Source organism: Pinus tabuliformis, chromosome 7 (assembly GCF_031772625.1).
Source record: "Pinus tabuliformis cultivar Carrire ecotype Pingquan chromosome 7, CPIR1, whole genome shotgun sequence".
Lineage (NCBI taxonomy): Eukaryota > Viridiplantae > Streptophyta > Pinopsida > Pinales > Pinaceae > Pinus > Pinus tabuliformis.
In genome coordinates, this window is record NC_142293.1 from 1,894,455,064 (window position 1) to 1,894,480,371 (window position 25,308).

At 38.0% G+C, this 25,308-nt stretch overlaps 1 protein-coding gene across 1 annotated transcript in view; it reads right to left on the reverse strand.

The window, feature by feature from the left end:
• The window catches only part of LOC149256035 (structural maintenance of chromosomes protein 4-like), a 217,316-nt gene that overhangs the window by 26,307 nt on the left and 165,701 nt on the right, over positions 1–25,308 (reverse strand). Inside the window, exon 14 of the mRNA XM_089457366.1 lies at positions 24,031–24,164. Within this exon, the coding sequence (XP_089313492.1) occupies positions 24,031–24,164 (134 nt within the window). The remainder of the gene's footprint in view (positions 1–24,030; positions 24,165–25,308) is intronic.

Genomic DNA, 25,308 nt, shown 5'->3' on the forward strand with positions numbered 1-25,308 from the left:
TCAGTTGTTACGAGGCTTTGTTTAACATTGTTCACTTGTCACTGAATAACAACCTTTGAAGCACAATGGCCAGATTTATGGTTTTAATAAGGGGTGGTTAGCGATCAATGACAATCCTTACTCATATTAAATGCCTCTCTCACAAGGTCCCTTCTGAACGTGTCAACTTCCAGCCTGACAGAACGACTTGATTTGTATAAGAATTTGACTGAAGAATGTAAGGAGACTCCTAATAATTGAGCAGCGAGACCAATTACTTAACTAGGAAGATTTGGATGCGAGTAGAAGACTTCTACAGCCCGACAAAACATATTCAAGAGAAAATAGAAGGACAAGCAATAACCAATTCCAAAGAGGAGCTAGATCAGACAAACAGACTACTATACTAATCTCTTTAAGAAATTATAAATCTGCAGGGGATTTCAGAGAGATTGAAACACAATCTGTTCTTACCCAGGTCTTCTATAATACTATGAACATGTTCAAAAAACAGATATGGAAATACTAGAAAAACATACAAGAAACACAAAATTCCGACAAACCAGAGCCATAAGGCTTTCATTAGAATTCTATAAAAGAATCTATTACATAGTTTAAGAACCTTGGCATCAAAAACCCACCCCTGTTTATTAGAATTAAAACAATATATAAACTAAATATCCCCTAAACTGTTACAATAATCCTGGAATGAAATTTTGAACTATTTATTAATAATAAATAATATTTCCTTATTAGTTGCAGGGAATTTGGAACTGTTGCAAGTATCTGCCTTGAAATCTAGAGTTGGTCGAATGACTGCTGAAAATCTGCAGAATGATCATCAATCTGTTGACCTTTTGATGTTTTGAATGCTGATATGTCCATGCCTTTAAAATCTAGAGTTGTTGTTTCCGCCATTTGCCTTTCAATTGATATTTTTGTGCCTTGAAATCTGGGGTTTGTGGAGCTGTTGCTGAAGATCTGTTTGGAATGCATTTATGTCCCTTTTTGACAATGCTTCACTAATTTCGAAATCATAAATGTTTTCAAAAATTTCGTGAAATTTGGTATTTTCATGATTTTACTAAATAAATTCAGAAAGTATCTAATCAAATAATAAATTAATGAATAAATTCATCCACTTATTTGAAATTATGTCGTGTTTCTATTTCTCATGTGTTTACAAAACTATGTGTGGTTTTGTAAATCCATGTCCTATTTCTCCTTCCCTGTAAAAACTCATTTACTTTCACACTGTAAATTTCCTTTCTATGAAATTCATTTACAGATTAAAAAACCATATGTGGTTTTGTAAATCCATGTCTTGTTTTCTGTAGTTGGTAGAGTATTTTACTTTTCGCTTTTACATTCACCTCAACCTGATTTCACACCCGTAACTTGATTTCACCATGCCTTTGAATTATTTTTACTTCTGTAACTCTGACTTCAATTTCACATGTATTGACGTAAATATCTTTTTGCTCTCTTGTACATTAATTTCATCAATATATGATTGCAAAGCCTCCCTTTATTCATTTTCATGCACCGAGAATTTATTTTACCTGTAGTTGTAACACATTAACCTGTAATTCCATTTTACACACTTTGCCTTCCATCGTGAAATAAATTTATTTCATAATAGTATTCCTGCCATATAAAATTCTAATTATTACTGGATATAGTTTTCGGGCCCCCTCCTTAGTGGTAAATCGTTTGTGATTTTAAGTCCCAAATAAATAGGAGCGGGGTTGGTAGTTTCGGAGGGCGGTTTCTAAAACTACCGACTTTGGACCCCCCCATGTTAATGGGAAATGGCCAAGGCGGGTCCGAAATCACTTTTTAAACGTTGGATTAAATTACCCATGTAGGAATTTACAGGGTAAGTTCCTCAGACAGAACACCAAAGGACACCGCTCACACACAGATCACAGATCAATACACCAGTATTTTGACGTGGTTAAAACCCTCAAACAGGGAAACAGTCCACGGCCTGAGCCAACGCGGCCACTTCAAGCAATTTATTAATAAAAGAATGAAAATTTACATAAGCTTCTCTCATGAACAGTTAACCTACAAATGACCCTCCATGCTCTTTAAATAGAGATCATGGACCAATCAGGTGTTAAGCCACGGATCAAGTGTCGGTAATATCGAGGAGAGAATGAACCGTCGGATCACTACATATCGTGACCGTCGGATTGTAAGTTACAAAATGTACATAGTAAAAAAACACACTTTACCTAACTCTATACTAGACCAAGTTATCCTTAACTATTTCCTATGTGTCGGAATATCCTAACATCCCCACTTAAGAACAACTTGGGATAGGATTGAAGGATTTACAAATATGACACAACAGGAGAAGGAAGGAGGCACTAGAGCCTATCCCCCCTTAGTGACAACTTCTTGAACTCCAACCATAAATCGAAGTTTAGTAAACTTCGCCTCTGTGAGAGCCTTTGTAAAGATGTTTGCAACTTGATCATCTATTGAACAATATTGCACTTCAAGAGCATGGTCATGAATGAGCTTTCAGATGAAGTGCATGTGCAGTTCAATGTGTTTGTTGTGTTGATGTTGGACTGGATCTTTGCATAGTTGAATGGCACTTTGCTTATCACACCAAAGTGTAGTCGGATGTTGCTGCTGAAAGCCAAACTCTGACAAGATCTGATGAAGCCACAAGGCTTCCTTACTAGCTTCTATGGCACCATGATACTCTGCTTCTGCTGAAGAAAGAGAAATGGCACCTTGTTTCTTGCAAGCCCATGTAATAGGTCCTGAACCAAGAGTGAACACATAACCTGCAGTAGACTTCCGATCACCAGGATCACCAGCCCAATCGGAATCAGTGAAACCAACCAATAGAGGAGCTGCTTCGGCACTGTAATGAATCCCAAACTGAACTGTACCTCGAACATAACGAAGTATTCTTTTAGCTACTTTACAATGACTTTCATGTGGGTTTTGCATAAACCGAGCAACAAGGCCAACAATAAAGGAAAGGTCAGGACGAGTATGGGTTAGATACAAAAGTTTCCTACAAGTTGACGGTATAAGGTAGCATCAACTTCAGGAGAAGTACAAGTGACTGAAAGTTTGACTCCATACTGAAAGGGAGAAGGGGCTGGCTTACAGTCTTCCATGTGAAAATGGCGTCGAATATCACAGGCATACTTGGACTAGGAAAGGGAAATACCTTCCAGACTTGAAGACCAAGAAAATAATGTAAGTGTCCTAAGTCTGTCATTTCAAACTTCCTTTTAAGGCTAGACTTCACATGGTTTATAAGGTTGGGATCACTACCAGTAAGGATAAGATCATCAACATAAAGAATAAGAATGATAAGAGACTTGCCCACTTTCTTGGTGTAGACAGTATTGTCAAAATGACACCTAGAAAAGCCATTTTCTAAAAGAAAGTTATCCATTTTGGCATACCAAGCTCGAGGAGCTTTCTTGAGACCATAAAGGGATTTCTTAAGCCGACATACAAGGTTGGAGTCTGTTTGTATAAAGTCAATGGTTGTTCCATATAGATTTCTTCATGCAAGTCCCCATGCAAGAAGGCAGATTTAACATCCATCTGATGGACTTCCCATTTGAAAGAGGCAGCAAGGGAAAGAACAAGGCGGATAGAGTTCATTTTGGCAACAGGGGAGAAGGTTTCAGTGTAGTCAATGCCTTCAACTTGTGAAAAACCCTTAGCAACAAGACGAGCTTTATGTTTATCAACTTTCCCATCTGGTCCATACTTGGTTCTGTAAATCCATTTGCATCTAACAAGTTTTCGTCCCTTTGGTAGAGGAACAAGATTCCATGTATCATTTGCCAATAATGAATGATATTCTTCATTCATAGCTGCTTCCCAATCTAGATGGCCTGAAGCTTCTGCAAAGGTGTCAGGATCATAATTCACTTAAGCCTAAGCCAGTAAAGAAGAGGCTCTATCAAACTGAGAACGTGTACGTCGCTGATCTGTAGGATCACCGGCAAGATCACCTACCACATCCCGAGTAGCACGGATCCATTTTGGAAGCTGAGGAGCTAAAGGAGGATCCTGAGAAGGTGGGGGAGGATTTTCATCCTCGCTTTCATCATCTGAAAAAGAAATATTTTCAAAAGTAGAACAGATAGGAAGAGGTGGCACATCCGCCGAACTAGGTTCGTAGGCCGATATATTTTCAGCAAACTTTACATCTCTTCTAATGGTAACATTTTTGGACTTACGTGGAATAAGTATATATCCTTTGACATCTTTAGAATATCCAACAAAAATACATTTTTCACTCTTAGGTTCTAAAACTTTATGTTTCTCATCTGGAATATGGGCCCATGCTTCACTTCCAAAAACACGAAAGTGACTTACATCTAGTTTAATTGAGCTCCATGCTTCTTCTGGAGTGATATTCTTTAAAACCAATGTTGTGAAAATCGCGATCGGGACTAAATCGGCGCAGGGAACAAATCAGAAAAAATTGGAAAAATCGTTTGGTACAAAAATATTCTTTTTTTTTCAATTTTTTTAATATCTAAACCATCTACAACATAAAATAAATACATTGACACATAAATATGATAAAAAAACTAATATATAAGATGTTTAATATCATTTCTAACGCTAAAATCACACATAACATTGAATAATGTCTTGAATAGTAAGTCTTGACTCCTGAGTCCCAACTCAGCCTCAAAATATCAACAAAAAATATGATAATGTATCTCATCATGTCATATACAATAAAATGAAAGTCTAATCCTATTGATTTCCTCTGCCCCTCTTGCGAGAAAATGCCACAGCTTTCCCTTTCCCTATAGATGTAGATGTTGGTGCCTGTGCTGGTGGAGATGGCAGTGGAGTCTGATTTGCTCTAGAAGCTGAAGAACTAGAAGTAGGAGCTATAGGAGGTAGACCACGTCCTCTACTGGTGGCAGGGGTAGCCCGGGCAGATGGTGTCACCTGGAAACATTACAATCTCCCAATCTCGAAATCCTGAAAAACTGATAAGTCTGCTGGATTTTAAATGAAATCTAAAATTCTACTTTCTCCATATGAAATCCAATGAGGCTAGAACCGCTCTCAAACATCCTGAGTCATTTCATGGTAATGTTAAAAATTTAAGTAAAAGGATGAAAATGAAGATTAAGGAGAATGTCACTTTTACTTTAAGAATTTAACATTACCATGAATAGCATATCCATACTAGGGCTTAGATTTGATCATTAAGCTGCCGCACTCAAAAATTATTTGTTTCTTTAAAAAAAAAATTGCATGAAAAAACCCAAAAAAAAAACATTATAAAACTATGTTGATGCGACCCCTGGCGATTTTTTAAGTTTTTATCGCGATTTTTTCAATAAAAATCGGCAAAAAAAAATACCGGCAATTTTTCATATAAAATCACGATTTGATCGGTATAAGGAAAAATCGCGATTTTCACAACACTGTTTAAAACCTTAGTAGGAGTGCGATTTATTATGTAATTTGCACAGTTAATTGCTTCTGCCCAATAACTAAGACTAAGTCCTTTAGATTGAAGCATATAATTAGCCATTTCCTTTAAGGTGCGATTCTTCCTTTCAGCTACACCATTTTGTTGTGGAGTATATGGAACAGTATGTTGCATTTGAATTCCATTCTCAGTGCAAAAGTTGATGAATTTGTTGTTAACATATTCTCCGCCATTATCAGATCTTAGCTTAAGAATTTGATGTCCAGATTGTTTTTCAACAAAGGCCTTAAAGGCCAAGAGCATGTTAAATACTTCATTCTTGAGTTTTAAGAAGTATACCCAAGTGCGTCTGGAGAAATCATCAATGAAAGTTAAGAAATACTTGTAGCCAGAGAATGAAACAACTGGAAGTGGACCACATAAATCACTATGCACAAGCTATAAAGGGGCTAAGGCGTGCCAAGAGGCACGTTTTTCAAAACTATCCCAATGATGTTTTCCGAGTACACATCCAGAACAAACACCATCTCTGCAAGATACCATTGGAAGACCTGTCACCATATTTTCTTTACATAGATTCTGAAGAGAGCGATAGTTTAAGTGACCAAATCGCTCATGCCAAAGTTTGCTCACTTCATCATTATGAGCAACAAATACCGAGGGAAGATTTGATGACCCAAAGTTGTGAAACTTATACAACCTTGTAGAATCATCAGCAATGCCAGTAGCTAAAATCTGTCTAGGATCTCTTAGGTCCTTAATTAAAACATCGTGAGGTGAAAATTCAACGATTTTACCTTCACCTGAATGAGTTATCTGATATACAGATAGAAGGTTGCAGGATAAGGTTGGAACACATAATACATCATTAAATTGACCATTGTCTATATGAACAGTTCCAGTCCCTACAACACTAAGAGATCTATCATCACCAACATATATATTTTTGGTGTTACAATAATTTAAAGAAGAAAACATGGCTTTGTTTTTTGCCATGTGATAAGAAGCTCCAGAATCAATGAGCCACTCATGAGAATGAGAGGAAGAAGATACATTTAGTGCATAGCCAGACCGAGATGCTTGACAACCACATGCAGAAAGTGCCATTCCTGAAGATGAAGTTGAAGTTGAAGAGTGCTCCAAATGGATGTTATGCTTCTTCATTGTTGCTTCCAAGGCTTCCATCTTCTTAAAGAATTTGCATTCTAAGTGGCCATCTCGATTACAAAATTTGCAATGTCTATCAGTCTTCTTCCCTTTGTCTTTATTTGTCTTATCATTTTGTTGAAATGATTTTTCATTTTGAGGCTGAAATTGCTTAGGACCCTTGTTTGGTTTAGGACCATTCCTTTTAGGATACAACTTCTTAGGATTCTTTGAATTTGGTTGCTGTTGGGCGGCTAATGCTTTCTTATAAGAGTTTCCAAGATGAAGAAGACCAAGGTGTAAGAGTTTTTCTTGTTCACTTATTAAAGAATCACAAAAGTAATCAAAGGAAGGGGACTTGTAGGCTTGTCCTTGAGAAATGAAGGCTTCTCTTGTAGAATCGAAGGTGGAAACAAACACAGAATAGGCTGGTCCCAACTTAGTAAGAATGGAATAGATAAGGTTACCATCTTCTTTCTTAACCTTAACACCTTCCAGGAGAAGTCTAAGGGTCTTGAACTTGGACAAAAAATCTTCAATGCAAGAAAAATTATTGGGGTCCAATGTAAGAAACTCATTTTCGAGTTGATGGGCTTTAAGTTCATTTTTAATTCCAAAAACTTTAGTGATCTGTTTCATTACTTCCTCAGGAGTATCAAGTTTTGTAATATGGAATCTAAGATCGGGAGAAATAGACATCCCTATCAACCCACGTGCTTGATCTTGCCTATTTTCCCATTTAGCTGCCTTATCTTCATCTTTCGGCTTGGTTTCCTGGCCTGAGGCTATTCTATAGAGACCTTTACTTCTAAGTAAATCCACAATGTAGGACCACCATTGAAAGTAGTAGATGCTGTCAAGAATAACTTGGCATGGACTTTCCATTTTAACAGAAAATGAAGCTATAGATGTTGAAATTAAGTGTTCCAATGGAAAGATCTCGAAAATTTAGGCTGGTTCAAAAAAACGACTCTGAAAACGGCTTCCGGATGAAGAAGTTATGGCTTTTTGAAGAAAAGTTGATGAAGATGCCAACGTGTGCGGAAATGAAAAATCCACCCCCACAAAAAGGAGACTTGAACTCAAGACCTCTACTCTCATAAATTAGCTTTGGACCAAGTGAGCTAAACTAAAAGTTTGAAAGAGAGAGGGGGGGGGGGCGGTTTAGTCACTGAAGCTTTGGGTTCCGTGCTTGCTTGAGAAAGCTATTTTTCCCTACAAAACAAAAAACACAAAACCCAACACGGACATACAAAAAAAACGAACCTCATGGCTCAAAGTTAGCTTTAGCCGAAAACTAAATATTTTCCTCAATGTTTCTAATTTTTCGAGATCACACTAAGGCGCAGCGGAAAAGAGCATACGCAGAAACGAAAGGTACAGATCCGGCAATAAAGAAAAGCTAAATAAGATGAAATAATAAACAGAGAGAAAATAACTAGAAACTGCAAGTAAACACTGTATACCTCCTGATCTTAAAAATTACATAGCTAGGGCTACCAGAAACTTTTTCGCGTGAAACGAAAGGGGTTCCTTACTTAAACAAATGCTCCTAACACAACAGAGCAGTCTTCTCGGCCTGAAAGCAGTCATAAACAGTAGATCTAGGAAACGGTAGTCAGATGCAGTTCTACCGGCTTCAGATTTGGATCACCAACGAACGCAGCCCTCAAATAGCTCTGATACCATGTAGGAATTTACAGGGTAAGTTCCTCAGACAAAACACCAAAGGACACCGCTCACACATAGATCACAGGTCAATACATCAGTATTTTGACGTGGTTAAAACCCTCAAAGAGGGAAACAGTCCACGGCCTAAGCCAACGCGGCCACTTCAGGCAATTTATTAATAAAAGAATGAAAATTTACATAAGCTTCTCTCATGAACAGTTAACCTACAAATGACCCTCCATGCTCTTTAAATAGAGATCATGGACCAATCGGGTGTTAAGCCACGGATCAAGTGTCGGTAATACCAAGGAGAGAATGAACCATCGGATCACTACATATCGTGATCGTCGGATTGTAAGTTATAAAATGTACATAGTAAAGAAACACACTTTACCTAACTCTATACTAGACCAAGTTATACTTAACTATTTCCTATGTGTCAGAATATCCTAACAACCCATATCTCGAGGCATGAAAGATAAGGTGAGTTTAATTAGTTAAATGTGGGGTGGGCCATAGTCTTTAACCTTTAGCTTTGAGTGCGCTTATGATTTTAGCTTATGATTAGGATTAAATTTTATTTTTTATAATATAAATTTTAATTTTAAATAAATATTTTCATAAAATATATAATTATTTTTTTATAAGAATTAAAATTATTATATATAAAAAACAAATCATTCATTCAAAAGCATAAAATTTATATATGCCCTCAATATTTAACTCAGAAGGAAATGGCAATTTCACAATGAAAATTATTAATCTTCAGTGTGCCGAAATATGTTATAACATCGGCTCCAATGGGGACTGCTTCCCCCCGGTGGGATGCAGAGAACTAGAAGACTAGTTGCCTCTTGTGTTGGGCATGGAGTCATACCATAAAATCATTGATCAGTGATCTGCCATCATGTAATGTATAGTCAATCCCCATCATCCAGCTACTGCATATTAAACCTGCAACTGTGAATGGCAACTTATATTTCCTGCACTAATCCAGAGACTTATTCATTCTGAAATCTGAAAATTGAAAACTGTTGAAGTGAAACAACTGTCACTGTAAGTGGAAATAAGCACAAGAGTGCCTAATTCATGGGCTATGGAGTCAATCATTTAATCCCTTGGAAGTCATTGCACTCAACCAAACCAAACTTAATACTGCAATCTTGAAATATAACTGAAACAATTGTAGATCTATTGCACCCTGAATCTGAAAGTAGCTAATCAATCCCACACCTCTATCTAACTGAACTGGAAAATTTTACACTGTTAGGTGTAATCTGCTTTCCAATGTAACCAAGTGTAGAGTGGATTTATTGACAAACCATGTTGCCAACAGCTGAAAATCTGAAGAATATATACAATATGAACATAAAATCCCATGGAAAACTTATACTCACAGGTGTACTTTAAAAGTTGCATCCTCTGTAGACATTTTAGATTTCTGACCATGGCTGAGAGGGAAAGACATATACTGTTGATTGCAAGTATCAATGAACCTTGCATAGCAGTAAAGGCAGCTAAAATTTCGAAATAGTGGGATCGGTTACCTAGTGGAATCGCCATATGACAAAGTGGAGTCACTAGGTGAAAGAAATGCAACCAATAATAAATGCCTACTCCTTGTTCACCAGCAAGGAATAGATCTAATCTTTATCGTTCCCCGGAGAAAGATATCTTCGTTACTTTGTTCCCCGACAACGGCACCAAATGTTGTACCTGTTTCCCGTAGGCAATCCTTAGCTGCAAAAACCATGCCAGGAAACCAACTGGACCAATCTTTAGGCTCAAGCTGGCCCTTGAACCAGAGGGGGCTCCCTCAGTTGTTATGAGGCTTTGTTTAACATTGTTCACTTGTCACTGAACAAAAGCCTTTGAAGCACAATGGCCAGATTTATGGTTTTAATTGGGGGTGGTTGGCGATCAATCACAATCCCTATTCATATTAAATGCCTCTCACAGGGTCCCTTCTGAATGTGTCAACTTCCAGCCTAATAGAACGACTTGATTTGTATAAGAATTTGACAAAAGAATGTAAGGAGATTCCTAATAATTGAGCAACTAGACCGATTACTTAACAACTAGGAAGATTTGGATGTGTGTAGAATATTTCTATAGCCCGACAAAACATATTCAGGAGAAAATAGAAGGACAAATAATAACCAATTTCAAAGAGGAGCTAGATCAAACAGACAGTCTGTTATACTAATCTCTTTAAGCAATTATAAATCTGCAGGGGATTTCAGAGAGATTGAAACACAATCTGTTCTTACCCAGGTCTTCTATAATACTGTGAACATGTGCAGAAAACAGATATGGAAATACTGGAAAAACATACAAGAAACACAAAATTCTGTCAAACCAGAGCCATAAGGCTTTCATTAGAATTCTACAAAAGAAGCTATTACATAGTTTAAGAGCCTTGGCATAAAAAACCCACCCCTGTTTATTACAAATAAAACAATATATAGACTAAATATCCCCTAAACTATTACAATAATCCTGGAATGAAATTCTGAACTGTATATTAAAAATAAATAATATTTCCTTATTAGTTGCAGGGAATCTGGAACTGTTGCAAGTATCTGCCCTTGAAATCTAGATTTGGTTGAATGACTGCTGAAAATCTGCGGAATGATCCTCAATCTGTTGATCTTTTGATGTTCTGAACGCTAATATGTCCATGCCTTTAAAATCTAGAGCTGTTGTTTCCGCCATTTGCCTTTCAATTGATATTTCTGTGCCTTGAAATATGGGGTTTGTGAAGTTGTTGCTGAAGATCTGTTTGGAATGCATTTATGTCACTTTTTGACAATGCTTCACTAATTTCAAAATCATAAATGTTTTCAAATATTCGTGAATAAATTTGGTATTTTCATGAATTTACTAAATAAATTTAGAAAGTATCTCCTCAAATAATAAATTTATGGATAAATTCATCCACTTATTTGAAATTATGTTGTGTTTCTATTTCTCATGTGTTTACAAAACTATGTGTGGTTTTGTAAATCCATGTCCTATTTCTCCTTCCCTGTAAAAACTCATTTACTTTCACACTGTAAATTTCCTTTCTGTGAAATTCATTTACAGATTAAAAAACCATATGTGGTTTTGTAAATCCATGTCTTGTTTTCTGTAGTTGGTAGAGTATTTTACTTTGCTCTTTTACTTTCACCTCAACCTGATTTCACACCTGTAACTTGATTTCACCATGCCTGTAAATTATTCTTACTTCTGTAACTTTGACTTCAATTTCACATGTATTGACATAAATATATTTTTGCTCTCCTGTACATTAATTTCATCAATATATGATTGCAAAGCCTCCCTTTATTCATTTTCATGCACAGAGAATTTATTTTACCTGTAGTTGTAACACATTAACCTGTAATTCCATTTTACCCACTTTGCCTTCCATCGTGAAATAAATTTATTTCATAATAGTATTCCTGCCATATAAAATTCTAATTAATATTGGGTATAGTTTTCGGGCCCCCTCCTTAGTGGTAAATGGTTTGGGATTTTAAGTCCCGAATAACTAAGAGCGAGCGTTTGCAGTTTCGGAGGGTGGTTTCTAAAATTGCCAACATCGAACCCCCCTCCCCCCCCTCCAATGTTAACGAGAAATGACCAAGGGGGGTCCGAAATCACTTTTTAAACATTGGATTAAATTACCCATATCTTGAGGCATGAAAGATAAGGTGAGTTTAATTAGTTAAATGCGGGGTGGGCCATAGGCTTTGACCTTTAGCTTTGAGTGCGCTTATGATTTTAGCTTATGATTAGGATTAAATTTTATTTTTTATAATATAATTTTAATTTTAAATAAATATTTTCATAAAAATATATAATTATATTTTTATAAAAATTAAAATTATTATATATAAAAAACAAATAAATCATTCAAAAGCATAAAATTTATATATGCCCTCAGTATTTCACTCAGAAGGAAATGGCAATTTCACACTGAAAATTTGTAATTTTCAGTGTGCCGAAATATGTTACAACACTGACCATGAACTCAAGATCTGGTGTAGACCCTACGGAAGTCAATTGGTCGCGAATCCCTTGCAACCTAAGAAGGAAGGGATCTATCTCCTCTCTTTTTGCATTTGGTACTGTCTTGGTTGATTTTCTAATAGCATCCCTTGCAACGTAAGAAGGAAGGGATCTATCTCCTCTCTTTTTGCATTTGGTACTGTCTCGGCTGATTTTCTAATAGCATCTTTCGTTGCACGGAAGAACCCTGATACAAGGTGCTCAACACCTCCCACATCTTCCCTTGTTGTGTCCTCAACAATGTGTGGTACTACATGATCTTTGACCCCATCTAGGATCATGCACTTTGCCTTCGCCTAGGCCTCCTCGTACTTCTTTGCTGCGTCAGCGTCAAACGGAACAGCAACCACTTTCAAGGCATAGTCCTTGATGCGATGTTTATCTAGGATTGCCAGGATCCTGGCCTTCTAGATGACGAAATTGGATGCTCCGTCCAATCTGTCTTGATCCCTCAACCCATTCATTGCCATCTCTACTCAAAAATAGGATTGGCTCTCTTCTCCCTCTCCTGCTGTCAATCTAGCAGGACTTGGATCTGGATTCCTTGGGTGCAAGAAACCCTCTAAGGAACAAGCTCCTCTCTAGACTCCCTCTGAGTCCTAATTTCCCTCTCGTAAATCCTCCGGCCAACTATCGAATCGCTCCTCTCCAATCCTCCTTTGCTGCTGCAACCCGAATTTAGATTTTTTGGCAAGAAATCTATCAAGGCAGTGATTCCCTCTACCTTGGCTCTATCTCCACAGAGATTGTTCTGCACCAATAGAAACAGTGTCCCACCAACTCCTTAAATCGAAATTGAAATCTTCTCCCTTAGCCCTGGCAACGATATAATCTGAGCCCTGGTTCTGCGCATCACTGCGTGAGCTGAATTAGCTCATCCTGGCCACTGCGTCAATGCTTCCTGGCTCAAAAAGATGATGTGGCACTGCGTGAGCCTAATATGCCCCCCCAGCTTCTGCGCTGGCCTAGATAGTTGACGCAGCTATTGCATGGGCTCCTCCCAGCTACTGCATCACCCTCACCTGGCTCAAAGTTCTGGTGCAAGCACTACGTGAGCCTTTGTACCACTTTTTGTGCACTGCGTCACTCCTTCTGTGTCTATGGCTCTAGAACAAAGCTGTCACTTGGGACAACTACTTTTCTGCTGCAAATTCTCTAGATCTTCTCGGTTGGTGTCTTTAGTCTCTTATGATTTGCAATCCTCTGATACCATGTGAAAATTCCTAAATCTAACACATTAGAAACCCCTACTGCAATTATTGGTTTACAATCTCATACTTGTTCTTTACATTAACAAGTTATTTAATTGCATAAACATCGAAGTAAACACTATTGCAACCTTCACAAATATACAAATCATGCACTGAAATAAACAAAGACAATAACACAAAGGGCACCATTATTTTTGGACAATCGTCCCCAGAAAAATCCGATTCGGGAAAACCAGTGTAGCATATAGAGGGTTTGTATTATTACACAGATTTTGTGAATACAACTAGGGTGTCAGAAACGGCTCACCCAACAGAGAATATCCTCGACAGTAGTACCTCTATTTGGAGACAAGTATTCCGGCCAATGTTTTACGACTCCGACTCCGACTCCGACTCGGCCGAGGATCGACTCCGACTCGGTAATGACTCGGCCGGCTCGATTTCAATGACTCGGTCGTTTAAAAAAATACATTAAATATTTATTTTTTTATTAAAAAACATAATTTTAAATATTTTAAACATAATTTTAAAGATTTTCATTCATGTTTCCATTGTCCAAGACTCCAAACACACAGCATTATAATATAGATGGAAAACAACATATGATCAAAGTAGGCTCGATATATAATTTTGCTTGGGGGATCATGTTAACCTCTAAATCGGTCTCGGGAAATGAATCAAATCTCCCAAAATTCTTATGCAACACCGTATCTAGCATGCTATGCAATTCACTGCCTTTTAGTTTTTGTGATATTGTTGGTGTAGTTGATGCCTTCATGATTTCAGTTCATATGTTTTTATAAGGATAAGGAGACCAAGACAATTAATCTGGGATTTAGCTACACGATCAATCTAGACTATTTCAACAACCAAAGCACAATCAGGTTTACTTCCCACCTATGAAAGAATGTGGACTGCAATGAAAGGTCATGAAGCAATTTGATGGACAAAGCTACAACTACAAGATATTGGTTATCTTGGTGAGATCTTAAACAACCTCAATAACTTCAAATTGTTTATCGTCATGCATTTACAGCACTATGCTTCTTCATTCCAGATGATTGTTTGTTCACACTTTAAATTGAATTTGAACACTTGTGGTCCTATTGGAAGGATTGGAAATGGTTTTTGGGATATCAACTAAAAGTAAGGATGACCAAACAAAGGAACTAGATGACATGATCAAACCAACACAATCAATTGTCGATCACCATGAACTACATTAGTACATAGTATGGTGGACCAGGCATTGCCAAGGTATTCATCAGTCACATTCTCCTTGTCTCAAGCCTATGAACAGCTGGATATTCATAATAATTAAGCAGCCAATCAAACTGAGTTTACTGATGGATGCTGTGCAGTGTGCCAGTAACCAGAAACAGTTAAACATGTCACATAGGACTGCAGTTAACTTTATAAAAAATTACAAAAAAAGTCATTAAAATGCATGTTTTACGCTGCCCAGCCGTGGAATGATTGACTCGGCCGAGTCATAACGGACCTGGCCGGGTTGACCGAGTCAACCATGACTCGGTCGAGTCATTGGATGACTCGGCCGAGTCATGGTTGACTCGGTCAACCGAGCCGGGTTGCTGGCCGGGTCAGAGTTTTGGGTAACGACTCGGTTCGACTCGGCCGAGTCGGAGTCGAAACGGGCGGGTTGTAAAACAATGATTCCGGCAAATCAGCAACCAGAGGATCAAACCCCACAACGACTTCGATTGTTCCCCATGCTGGACAGCGAAAGTTGCTCCAAGCATTGCTCTGGAACTACTTCACTCCTCTGGGAGTTGTGTCACCCTCTCCTGGCTCAGAATCTGCTGATCTGCCCCACAGAATCTCCCCAGCGTTGCCTTTGAGACCTAGCGTCAGCCTCTACGACTTCTGCGTCGCTTGCGTCAACATTTTGCATCCTCTGCGTCAACCCTTCTAGGGCCTGTGTTGTCACTCCTGGCACTGCGCAGCCTCTCTGCTATGTATTCTTCAGCCTCCGATGAAAATCCCTTGGTGAACTACCCCTTCTGCAACTCTGGTCACTAACTCGATTTCCTCAGCAAACCTCGCCCCAAAAAATCGAATTCTTTGATCGCTTGGTGTGTCTCGAACTGGCACTCAAGCCTTCTCTTATACTTTTCCTATTGACGATTCAATGGTTGAGATTAAGTCCCTAATCAATGCTCAACATTAGAATTGGCTTGATCCTTGTCACTTAGAACTTTCTCACCCATATTTTACTAATACGCATTAATATTTTTATTTTTCTAAGTTTAGACTTGGGAACTCATTAAAAATATTAATTATTTTAATAACTCTTCATCCGGGTGGAATTTCTCCAAATGATTTCTGGGTCTTGGAGATCTCATGTGCCTTAGACTCTCCACCAAATTTCATGGCTAGAGCACATCCAATGCTACCCAAAATCAACACTCCCTTTTAGCGAGGAATGTGCTCTAGCAATGCTTCACCATAGAAGCATCATACTGATCTTTTGTGTTGGTTTTCCGTGTTGATGTTTGGCCTGCTGCCCAAAATCCACTGCATTGTTGCTTCCTGTACTGCTACTCATGACATTGCCACTACCACTGCTACATCTGCACTGCAACTCCCTCTGAAAATGATGCCTCATGCTACCCATAGCACTGCCACTGTTAACTGATACTAATGTCAGGATATTCCGACACATAGGAAATAGTTAAGTATAACTTGGTCTAGTGTATAGTTAGGTAAAACGTGTTTCTTTAGTATGTACTTTTTGTAACTTACCATCAGATGGTCACGATATGTTTTAGACATGAAGTGATCCGGCAGTTCATTCTCTCCTCGGTATTACCGACACTTGATCCGTGGCTTAACACCTGATTGGTCCATGATCTCTATTTAAATAGCATGGAGTGTCATTTGTAAGGTGATTGTTGATGAGAGAAGCTTATGTAAATTTTATTTCTTTTACATTAATAAATTGCCTGAAGTGGCCCCGTTCGCTTAGGTCGTGGACTGTTTCCCTCTTTGAGGGTTCTAACCACGTCAAGAATACTAGTGTACTGATCTGTGATTTGTTTGTGAGCGGTGTCCCTTGGTGTTCTATTTAAGGAACTAACCCTGTAAATTCCTACATTCCCTACTCCATTCCCTCTACCACATGCCAACACCTTTTGAAGGATGTACCTTGGACATATTATCCCCTTTAGAAGTAGAAACCACTTAATAGGACACTCGGTTAACCCCATTTGGAGCTTGGAGACATTAGCACATACTAAAGCCCATTATGGAAGAGTCTGCCATTATGAAGTCCCCACCTATTGTCCATGGTTTGTAAGCTCTTTCACTCGATTTTCTTGATGACTTGTTGTACTTTCCTCTGAGTCCTCCTCCTCTTGTTGCCCCTATTCTAATGGATCATCTGGCTCTAACCATGAACGTGACTCCTCCATGATGGGCTCCTCAAACTCCACCCTCAACTGAGACAATACATCAATATTGTCTAAGGAAATGGCATTTGGATCCATTGGTACTTCTATTTGCTTCACTCGAAGTCGGATATTGTAATGCACATACACTAAATCGTTGAGGCGTGTGAACTCCAACCTGTAAGAGTGTCAAAAAAACTAATGAGTATTGACACTTGACACTTGAAGGTCATAAATTTAAAATTTAAAATTGCAATGTGTATTTGCTCAACTGAAGGTTGGAGCTCAAAGTTATACCTGTTGCGCTCTTTTGCGTGTATTTTCTCAAATACACTCCAATTGCGCTCCCACCCTAAAGAGCTACATGTTTGACTCAAGATTCTTATGGCCAATTTTTGCAAATTTGGTGCCCTTGCACCATCGCTTCGCCACCAAATATCTACAACAAAATAAAGAAATAAAAAAGTAAAAAATTTAAAACATAATTAAACTTTCAAATAAAAGATACATAATTGAATTTTAAAAATCTAGAATTCTAAGTAAGGAAATTATAAATTGAAAATTCTAATTTCTAATGAGTGTTGATTTGTCACTTACATGGCATGAAGAGGGTCCTTCCCCTAATAGCATCATCAAAGCCAAATAGGCCAACACAATCCCGATAAAACTGTATCTCGCAATTGATTTTGCTACGAAGCTTAGGATCAGGTACCATCCTATGAATACAAGAATGGAGCCCTGCCATCACCTCACCATCAAAATCAAAGCCGCATTTGTATGAAAATGCAGGGTTGAGGAAGAGTGCTGCTACATGAATGGGTCGATGAAGCGTCCCTGTCCACCGACTATCAATCACATCCCATAACATCATATGCCTATCAAGCCCAACAGAACCCTTGTCTGCATAATAAGAACGAATGACCTCCTTGGCCCTATCCATGGCCTCATACAAATAATCCATTGCAGGCTTCTCCACATCTACCAATGTCAGAACCTTTACTATAGGTTCACTAACTGAGCATGCTTCTTCTACTCCCTGCCAAAACGTGTCAGAGTACACCATTTTTGCAATGGCTCTCCTGTATTGTCTCTTGTTGTATCTACAATCACGCCACTCATAAAAAAAACATTTGCTTCAACTAGAACTAGCATCGAAGCAAATATTGAAGAGTAATAAAGCTTGTGGCAAAACGTGTGATTGCAAGACGCCGCAACTCATTGTTTCTAGTGAACCTCCTCATGAGGCTAAGAACAAAAACATGGTTATAAATAAACTTGGGGACGCTCTTAGCCATATCAACCACCTCCTTGATGAAGGAGAGTTTCCCCATATCCTCAAGCAACAAATCGATACAATGTACTACACACGGAGTCCAAAACAATGTGTGATGCCTCTCCATAAGCATCCTATCGGCAGACACATAATTAGTTGCATTGCCTGTTATGACTTGCACTACATTCTACACACCAATCTCCCAAATGAACCCATCTAACAACTCACATATCGTTGTTGCATCTTTGATATGTGTTGATATATCCACTGATTTAATAAACATGGTACCTTTAGGACAATGTATCAAGAAATATAGAAGGGTCCTACCTTCCTATCTGTCCAACAATCAGACATCAATGTGCATCCAAAAACTTCCCATGTTTTTTTCAACTCCACCAATCTAGAGTCGATGTCCTGCTTTTCTGCTTGAAGAATTAGCCCCCACAACTCCTCATATGTAGCACTTTTGTACCTTAGGCCCACAACAGCAATAGCATCACACATTCGCTGCCAAAATGGATTGGTTTTGGTGATGATGAGAGGTAAGTCGCTCTAGAAAAGACACCTCTCCATGACTCTTTCTGCTTCTTGCTTCTCCTTTTTTTTAACAATTGATTTTATGGAAGGTTGTGCTCGATGTCATGTTCGTGGAACAAAAAATGATGACTTGTCACTAGCAGTAGCAAATGATGTTGTGGAGCCCCTCCCACCACCCTCAGCCTCAAAATCAGAAGAAGATATCCCGAAAGATCTACCTACATGTTCAACCTTGTTTCTTTTTGCCTCTTCCTTCTTTCTGTCTTTTTCATCAATTGCTTCAAGAGCTTTTTGTATAAGCTCTGGACTAGAAACTGTACAAATCCCAACATCATGTCCAGTGAGTCTAGCCAGATGGTATTTCAATCGCGTAACCCCTCCTGTCATCTTGGTCCCACACAATTTGCATGATAGATATGCCCGATTTGTCCCACCATCAGGCTCCCCATACTCCCAAAATGGGTCCAAGGCTTTTGGCATATTTGAATTTTGTAGTGAGCTAACTCAAACCTAGGGCACCAAAAAAAATTGGAATTAATGATTAAAGTTACTCCACCCATACACAAAAAATAATAAGTAATAACCACCTCATTTTCCAAATAAATTTTTTTGCTACATTATTTGCAATGTGCATTCAATGAAAAAGGACAATAAGAGGGTGTATTTGAAAGTTTAAAAAAAAATGGAGTTTGCTATCCAAATATGGAGAAAACTCTTGCATTGGCTCATGGGCAAGAAAACACTCCACAGGCCATATGTTTGTCAATACTCAACAATACTCGACATATCTCCCATGGAGAGTCTCTAACCTCTATATAGGCTTCATACATATAATACCATGGGTCATGGGCCATCAATACCGTACATCCAATACCATGGGCTTATTTCATTTACATCACATTATTTTTCAATTGCAAGTGGCCCCTTGCATAATGCAGATTAACCACTTTATTTATTAACTATGGCCCATTTATTCATCATCTTTAACTTAACTAGTTAATTGTGGTCCCTTTTTATAATGAGGGTCACCACTTACAATAATCATTAATGCGGGTTACCACGTACGAACTTTATTAACTAAACTAACTAATTGTGGTCCCCTTTTACACCACAATATGCCCTTGGGTACACCCCTAAGTACCCCATATTATCCACCCCTAAGTATACTACAGCAATCCATCTGTGAACCAAAAATACATCAACAAAGAGGCCCTTAATGGCCTATAGACTCCAAAAAAAATCAGGCTAAAACAAAGAACGAGTACTACATATCATCAAATCATTGCCTATATTGGGATCCTCCTCACCAATATCACCCTCTAAGCATTAAAATAAGATAGAAAAAGCTTAACATGTCAAATAGACATTTTGTTAAATTCCAACTTCTGAGGAAGTTGGAACTGTGAAAATTCCTAAGCCAGAATCCCTATTGTAGCAAACTCATATTACTTCTCCTACTTGATTAAATCATACAAGTTATTATCTGTCTTCTATGGTAAAGTTCGAAGTCAATACATTTGTAGCCTTCACTTAATTAATATATTTGAAGAAACAAAATATTGAGCAAGAAAGAACAATGCAAAACATAAGACAGTTATTTTTGGAAAATAGTCCCCGGAAAAACCCAATGCGGGAAAGTCGGTGCAACAACTCTGAGCGTTTATTATTATGCAGGAGAAAATTCCGAGTACAATTCTTAGGATGTTGAACTAACAATCTAGTATAGAGAGAAACTAAACAAAATACGGGTGAAATGATCTCACCCTACCATTGGAGAATCAGTGACTGATCCTTCAGCTCTAGAGGCTCTGCGTCACCCTTTGCGTGGCTTCTGCGCAGAACTGTGTCACCCTAGGCAGCTTCTGCGTCACCCTCTGCGTGGCTTCTGTGCGGAACTACATCACCCCTCCTAGGTATTACGTTGCCTCTCTGCTCTAGATCCTCTATTGGCTAAGAAACCGACTTTCCTGCCTCCCAGACTCACACCCTGGCTTCCAGCAAATGAACTTCGAACTCCCTCAGTAGAAACTCGACTTCCCCTCTCTGACTGCGTGCCTCTGCTTCAGCACTACGTAGGCCAGCGTCAGCCTTTCTCTGGACGTCTTTCTTTCCTCTCTATGCCTCGTACTCTCTGGAAATTCCTTCTCTCGGATTCTCATTGCCCCTCTACTGCAATATCTCCTCAATCGATTTTCCTCTTGAGAACTTCTCACTTCAGAAAATCGATTTTCTCAATCTCTCTGTGTGTTTTCCAAATGACCCTCAAGTCCCTTCTGATATCTTCTTGTTGGACAACCAACGACCTAGATTCAAACATAATCAAAGGCTCAAATCGAGTTGACCTGATCTATAGCTTTTTCTAGAAGCTTCACCGTTGATTAGATCAATACCCATTAATATTTAAATTTTCCTATGTATAGACTCAGGAACCCCATTAAAAATATTAATTATTTTAATAAAATCACATCTGGATGGAATTTCCCAAAACGCTTTATGGGTTCTTTGGAACACCTGTACCCAAGCCTCCCTGCAAAATTTGAGGCCTAGAGCACATCCGATGCTACCCCAAATCAACACTCCCTCTTAGTAAGGAATGTGCTCTAGCAATATACTGCCTATCTGCATACTTCTCTGACTTTGAAGCATCGTCTTTGCGCTGCTAATGTCTGGCGTACTGTTCACCAACCACTATGTTGTTTTTACCACTGTATTGCTGCCTTTGACACTGCCACTGCCAATGCTACATCTGTACTGCAGCTCTCTCTCAAACGTTGCATCTGCTATGCTGCTAACACTGCCATTGCTAACATTGCATCCATATTGCAACTCAGTTGCTGAGAAAAGCGACTAAAAACACCCGAAACTAGACATTTGTCGAAGCTCTGCACTGTGCCTCCTCGTACTGTTGCCTCACTGCTTTGCATTGCTCAATCTCTGGCTCTCCGTAGCAAGGTGTCGATCCAAGAGGTGGGCTGCTCAAGGATCCTGCCCATCTGCAATCCTCCCGACTACAATGCTATATCAGCACACCTCCCTCCTGGAGATATCTCGACTGTCATGGCAAACTCCTGCTTGTCAATCTTCGTGGCTACAACCTTTGGATCATGCTTCTCATCCTTGTCCTTTTTCTTCGAAGGACACTGGGATGCATAGTGGCCCATCTAGCCACATCTGAAGCACTTCACCTTGGAGACGTCATTCTTTCGTCTCCGTTGCCCTAGTTGTCCCTTCGATGAAAAGGTTGTGTTATCCTCCTCCTCTACTTTGGACTTCGACCCACTGCTTTCTGGGTTCTTTGGAATACCTATGCCCAAGCCTCCCTGCAAAATTTGAGGCCTAGAGCACATTCGATTACCCCAAATCAATAGGAACCACACTCAAACATCCTTAGTCAATTAATGGCAATGTTAAAATTTGAGTAAAGAATGAAATGACAAATAAAGGAGAATTCTCCTTTATCTTTCATTTTCATCCTTTTACTTCAAGAATTTAACAATACCATTAATTGCATAGCATTAGCAGGGCCTGAACAAATCTACTTCCCAACACTTAGAATCCCTTAAAACATTGCTTAATCGCCTTGCGCTACACTCCAAAACCTTTGAGAGCTCCAAACTTGTGACTGAATTGTGAGAGAATGAGACAATAAATTGATTTTAAGATGCTTTCGTTACGCACATGTCCAAATTTCAGGACAATAGTAGGGCTTGTGTCCAACACCAATCAAAATCATGTCAAACATATAACCATGTGTCATGTCCAACACCTGAAATGCATGAGACAAGGCAGAGGGGGATGTCATGATAAGGCCACGTAAATGTTCATGTAATTTGTCAAAACCCATGTGCCTTCTAACTAGGCTGCAAGGCAGCAGAGAATACATCATTTCAATATGAGGCATTTCTCTATTAAAGATTGAACCAATGTAGATCAATCTTAACCACGGATCTACCATGCGCTAAGAGGGATCAAAATTCTTGATATGCAAGCCTTTTTAGAATGCAAGACATGGAAAAGCTTTGCATCTCAAGAAATTTAATCCCTCTCGTGGTTTATATATATATATATATATATATATAGTTGAACACATGGGAGAAATTATGATCCAAAACTAGCATTGCTGTTGGAAATTTGTATTATCAAACTTTTGAGACACATTTTATAAACACTACAACAAAGGTTTCACTTCACGAAAGATTAACGAGACTTCCTCTGTATTGAACATATCCCATATATAAGCAAGATAAATTATAATATTGATAATAGTTCCATCGATATATCTAGTTATTATCTTCTTCTCGGGATATACTTCACTCATTTGATACATCATTCATAAAAAGATGACAAATATTATTCTTTAGATAGCTTACACTAAGATCCCACAGTATATGTTTAAGACAAGTCATACTGCATTAGAGACAAAACTAAGATGCAACAGCGTAAATATAGAAGATAACTATTAAAGTAGACCTCACTATAACCTCTTATATAGGCTGCGACAAGACTAGGTTCTAGGCTTAAACAAGATGGAAAATGATGTTATGTAGGGATCTAGAGCCGAACAGTAGAAATGGAGGTAAGCCATGAGAAGCGAGCAGTATATAACATGTTTTTATACCTTAGTATCGATGGTAGGTGGTGAGAGTAAGAAGATATGAGTCTACTCCTCTTTATAATCTATGAGGTGGCCTTACCCTGGCCCCTTTGAAACCAAGTCAAAATGCATAACAAAAGCAATCTTTACGAAGAACCACCGACCATTGAGATTGGAACCGAACCTTAAATTTATGCTGCAATAATTTTCAGTGTGCAGAATATGAACAAAGAGAAATATTATACAGAAAAGATATGATGATCCTATGAAGCTTTTAGAATCAAGAAAAATCAAAATATATAAAGCAAAGCATCCGGTTAATGCCAATAAGATAAAATGAGTCAAGCCAAGTTAAGCAGTACTTGGTTGAAAACAAATTTACTTTTTGCCAACAGTATTGTTTTAAGGAAATTTCAATGGGTTTTAAAGGCATACTCTGTAGGGTTCAATACACGAAAAAATGTTTGGTAGCCCAAAAACAGAAAATTTGTGTTTCATCCTCTTAATTTTGTATAAACAAAATGCAAGATTGCACATCATCAGTTACAGCTTACTTGGACTTTATTTAAGCCATAACCTCAACAACCCAGAGATGATTTATTGCACATTATTCTCCTTTGTACAGATTTTTTCTATGTAATATACAAAGTAGTTCCTTGAAAAAAAGAGAAATTTCTTATGCAAGTTTAGAGATATCAACTTACAAGTATCATAAATGTTGCAATACCAAGATTTTTGCTTCGCAATAATTCAACACACGACTGGGCAGCAGATGTAGTTTCGACCACAATAAAGTCAAGCCCTCCACAAGCAGTCGATATAGCGATGTCATATTTTGCTGCAAGCAAGCATTTGTGTTCAGTAAGTCTGAAATGCCTGGAATATCAAAAAAGGTGGGCAGGGTTGGGGGATTCATGAAACAACTTCAACTTAGACCTCAATTATAAGAATAAAAAATAAATTAAAAAGTAAAAATGGAGAATAGGTCTGATAATAGCCAATAAATTATATTTCAAAATCAAAACATTGACTTGATAAGTTTGATCTCTTACATAGGAATGATTGAGACACAATTGTAATTCTTTTCTTTTTTATTTAAAAATGCATCTTATATTACACTCGTAAACAGAAATTTTATATCAAAAGGTACACTGGTGAACTATGATCCCATGTCACCGCTTCCTTCCTCTGCATTGTCTAATGAATCATTAATTACAGAAACATTGTTTAACTATCCAAATATGATGTTGAGTACAATAAGGTGTACTTAGTACATATATTTGTTCATTCCATCCCAGTATTGATTGGGAGTTAGGGTTAGACTCGCTAACTTTATCATGGGCGGGGGTGGGGGATTCATGAAACAACTTCAACTTAGACCTCAATTATAAGAATAAAAAATAAATTAAAAAGTAAAAATGGAGAATAGGTCTGATAATAGCCAATAAATTATATTTCAAAATCAAAACATTGACTTAATGAGTTTGATCTCTTACATAGGAATGATTGAGACACAATTGTAATTCTTTTCTCTTTTATTTAAAAATGCATCTTATATTACACTCGTAAACAGAAATTTTATATCAAAAGGTACACTGGTGAACTACGATCCCATGTCACCGCTTCATTCCTCTGCATTTTCTAATGAATAATTAATTACAGAAACATTGTTTAACTATCCAAATATGATGTTGAGTACAATAAGGTGTACTTAGTACATATATTTGTTCATTCCATCCCAGTATTGATTGGGAGTTAGGGTTAGACTCGCTAACTTTATCACAGCTAGTCAAATAAGCCAGTCCCAAGCAACTTTTAATACTTGATCATTGAAAGTGGAAATAACAAATGGAAGAAATGCAAGTAGAAATAGTCTTGAAATTGCACATAATTATCATTTATTCTGGACTGACTCTTATTCAGAGCTGATTGCCCAGGTTTTTAATGACTCTGTTTAGCTTTTCAGATGTTTTAGATGAATG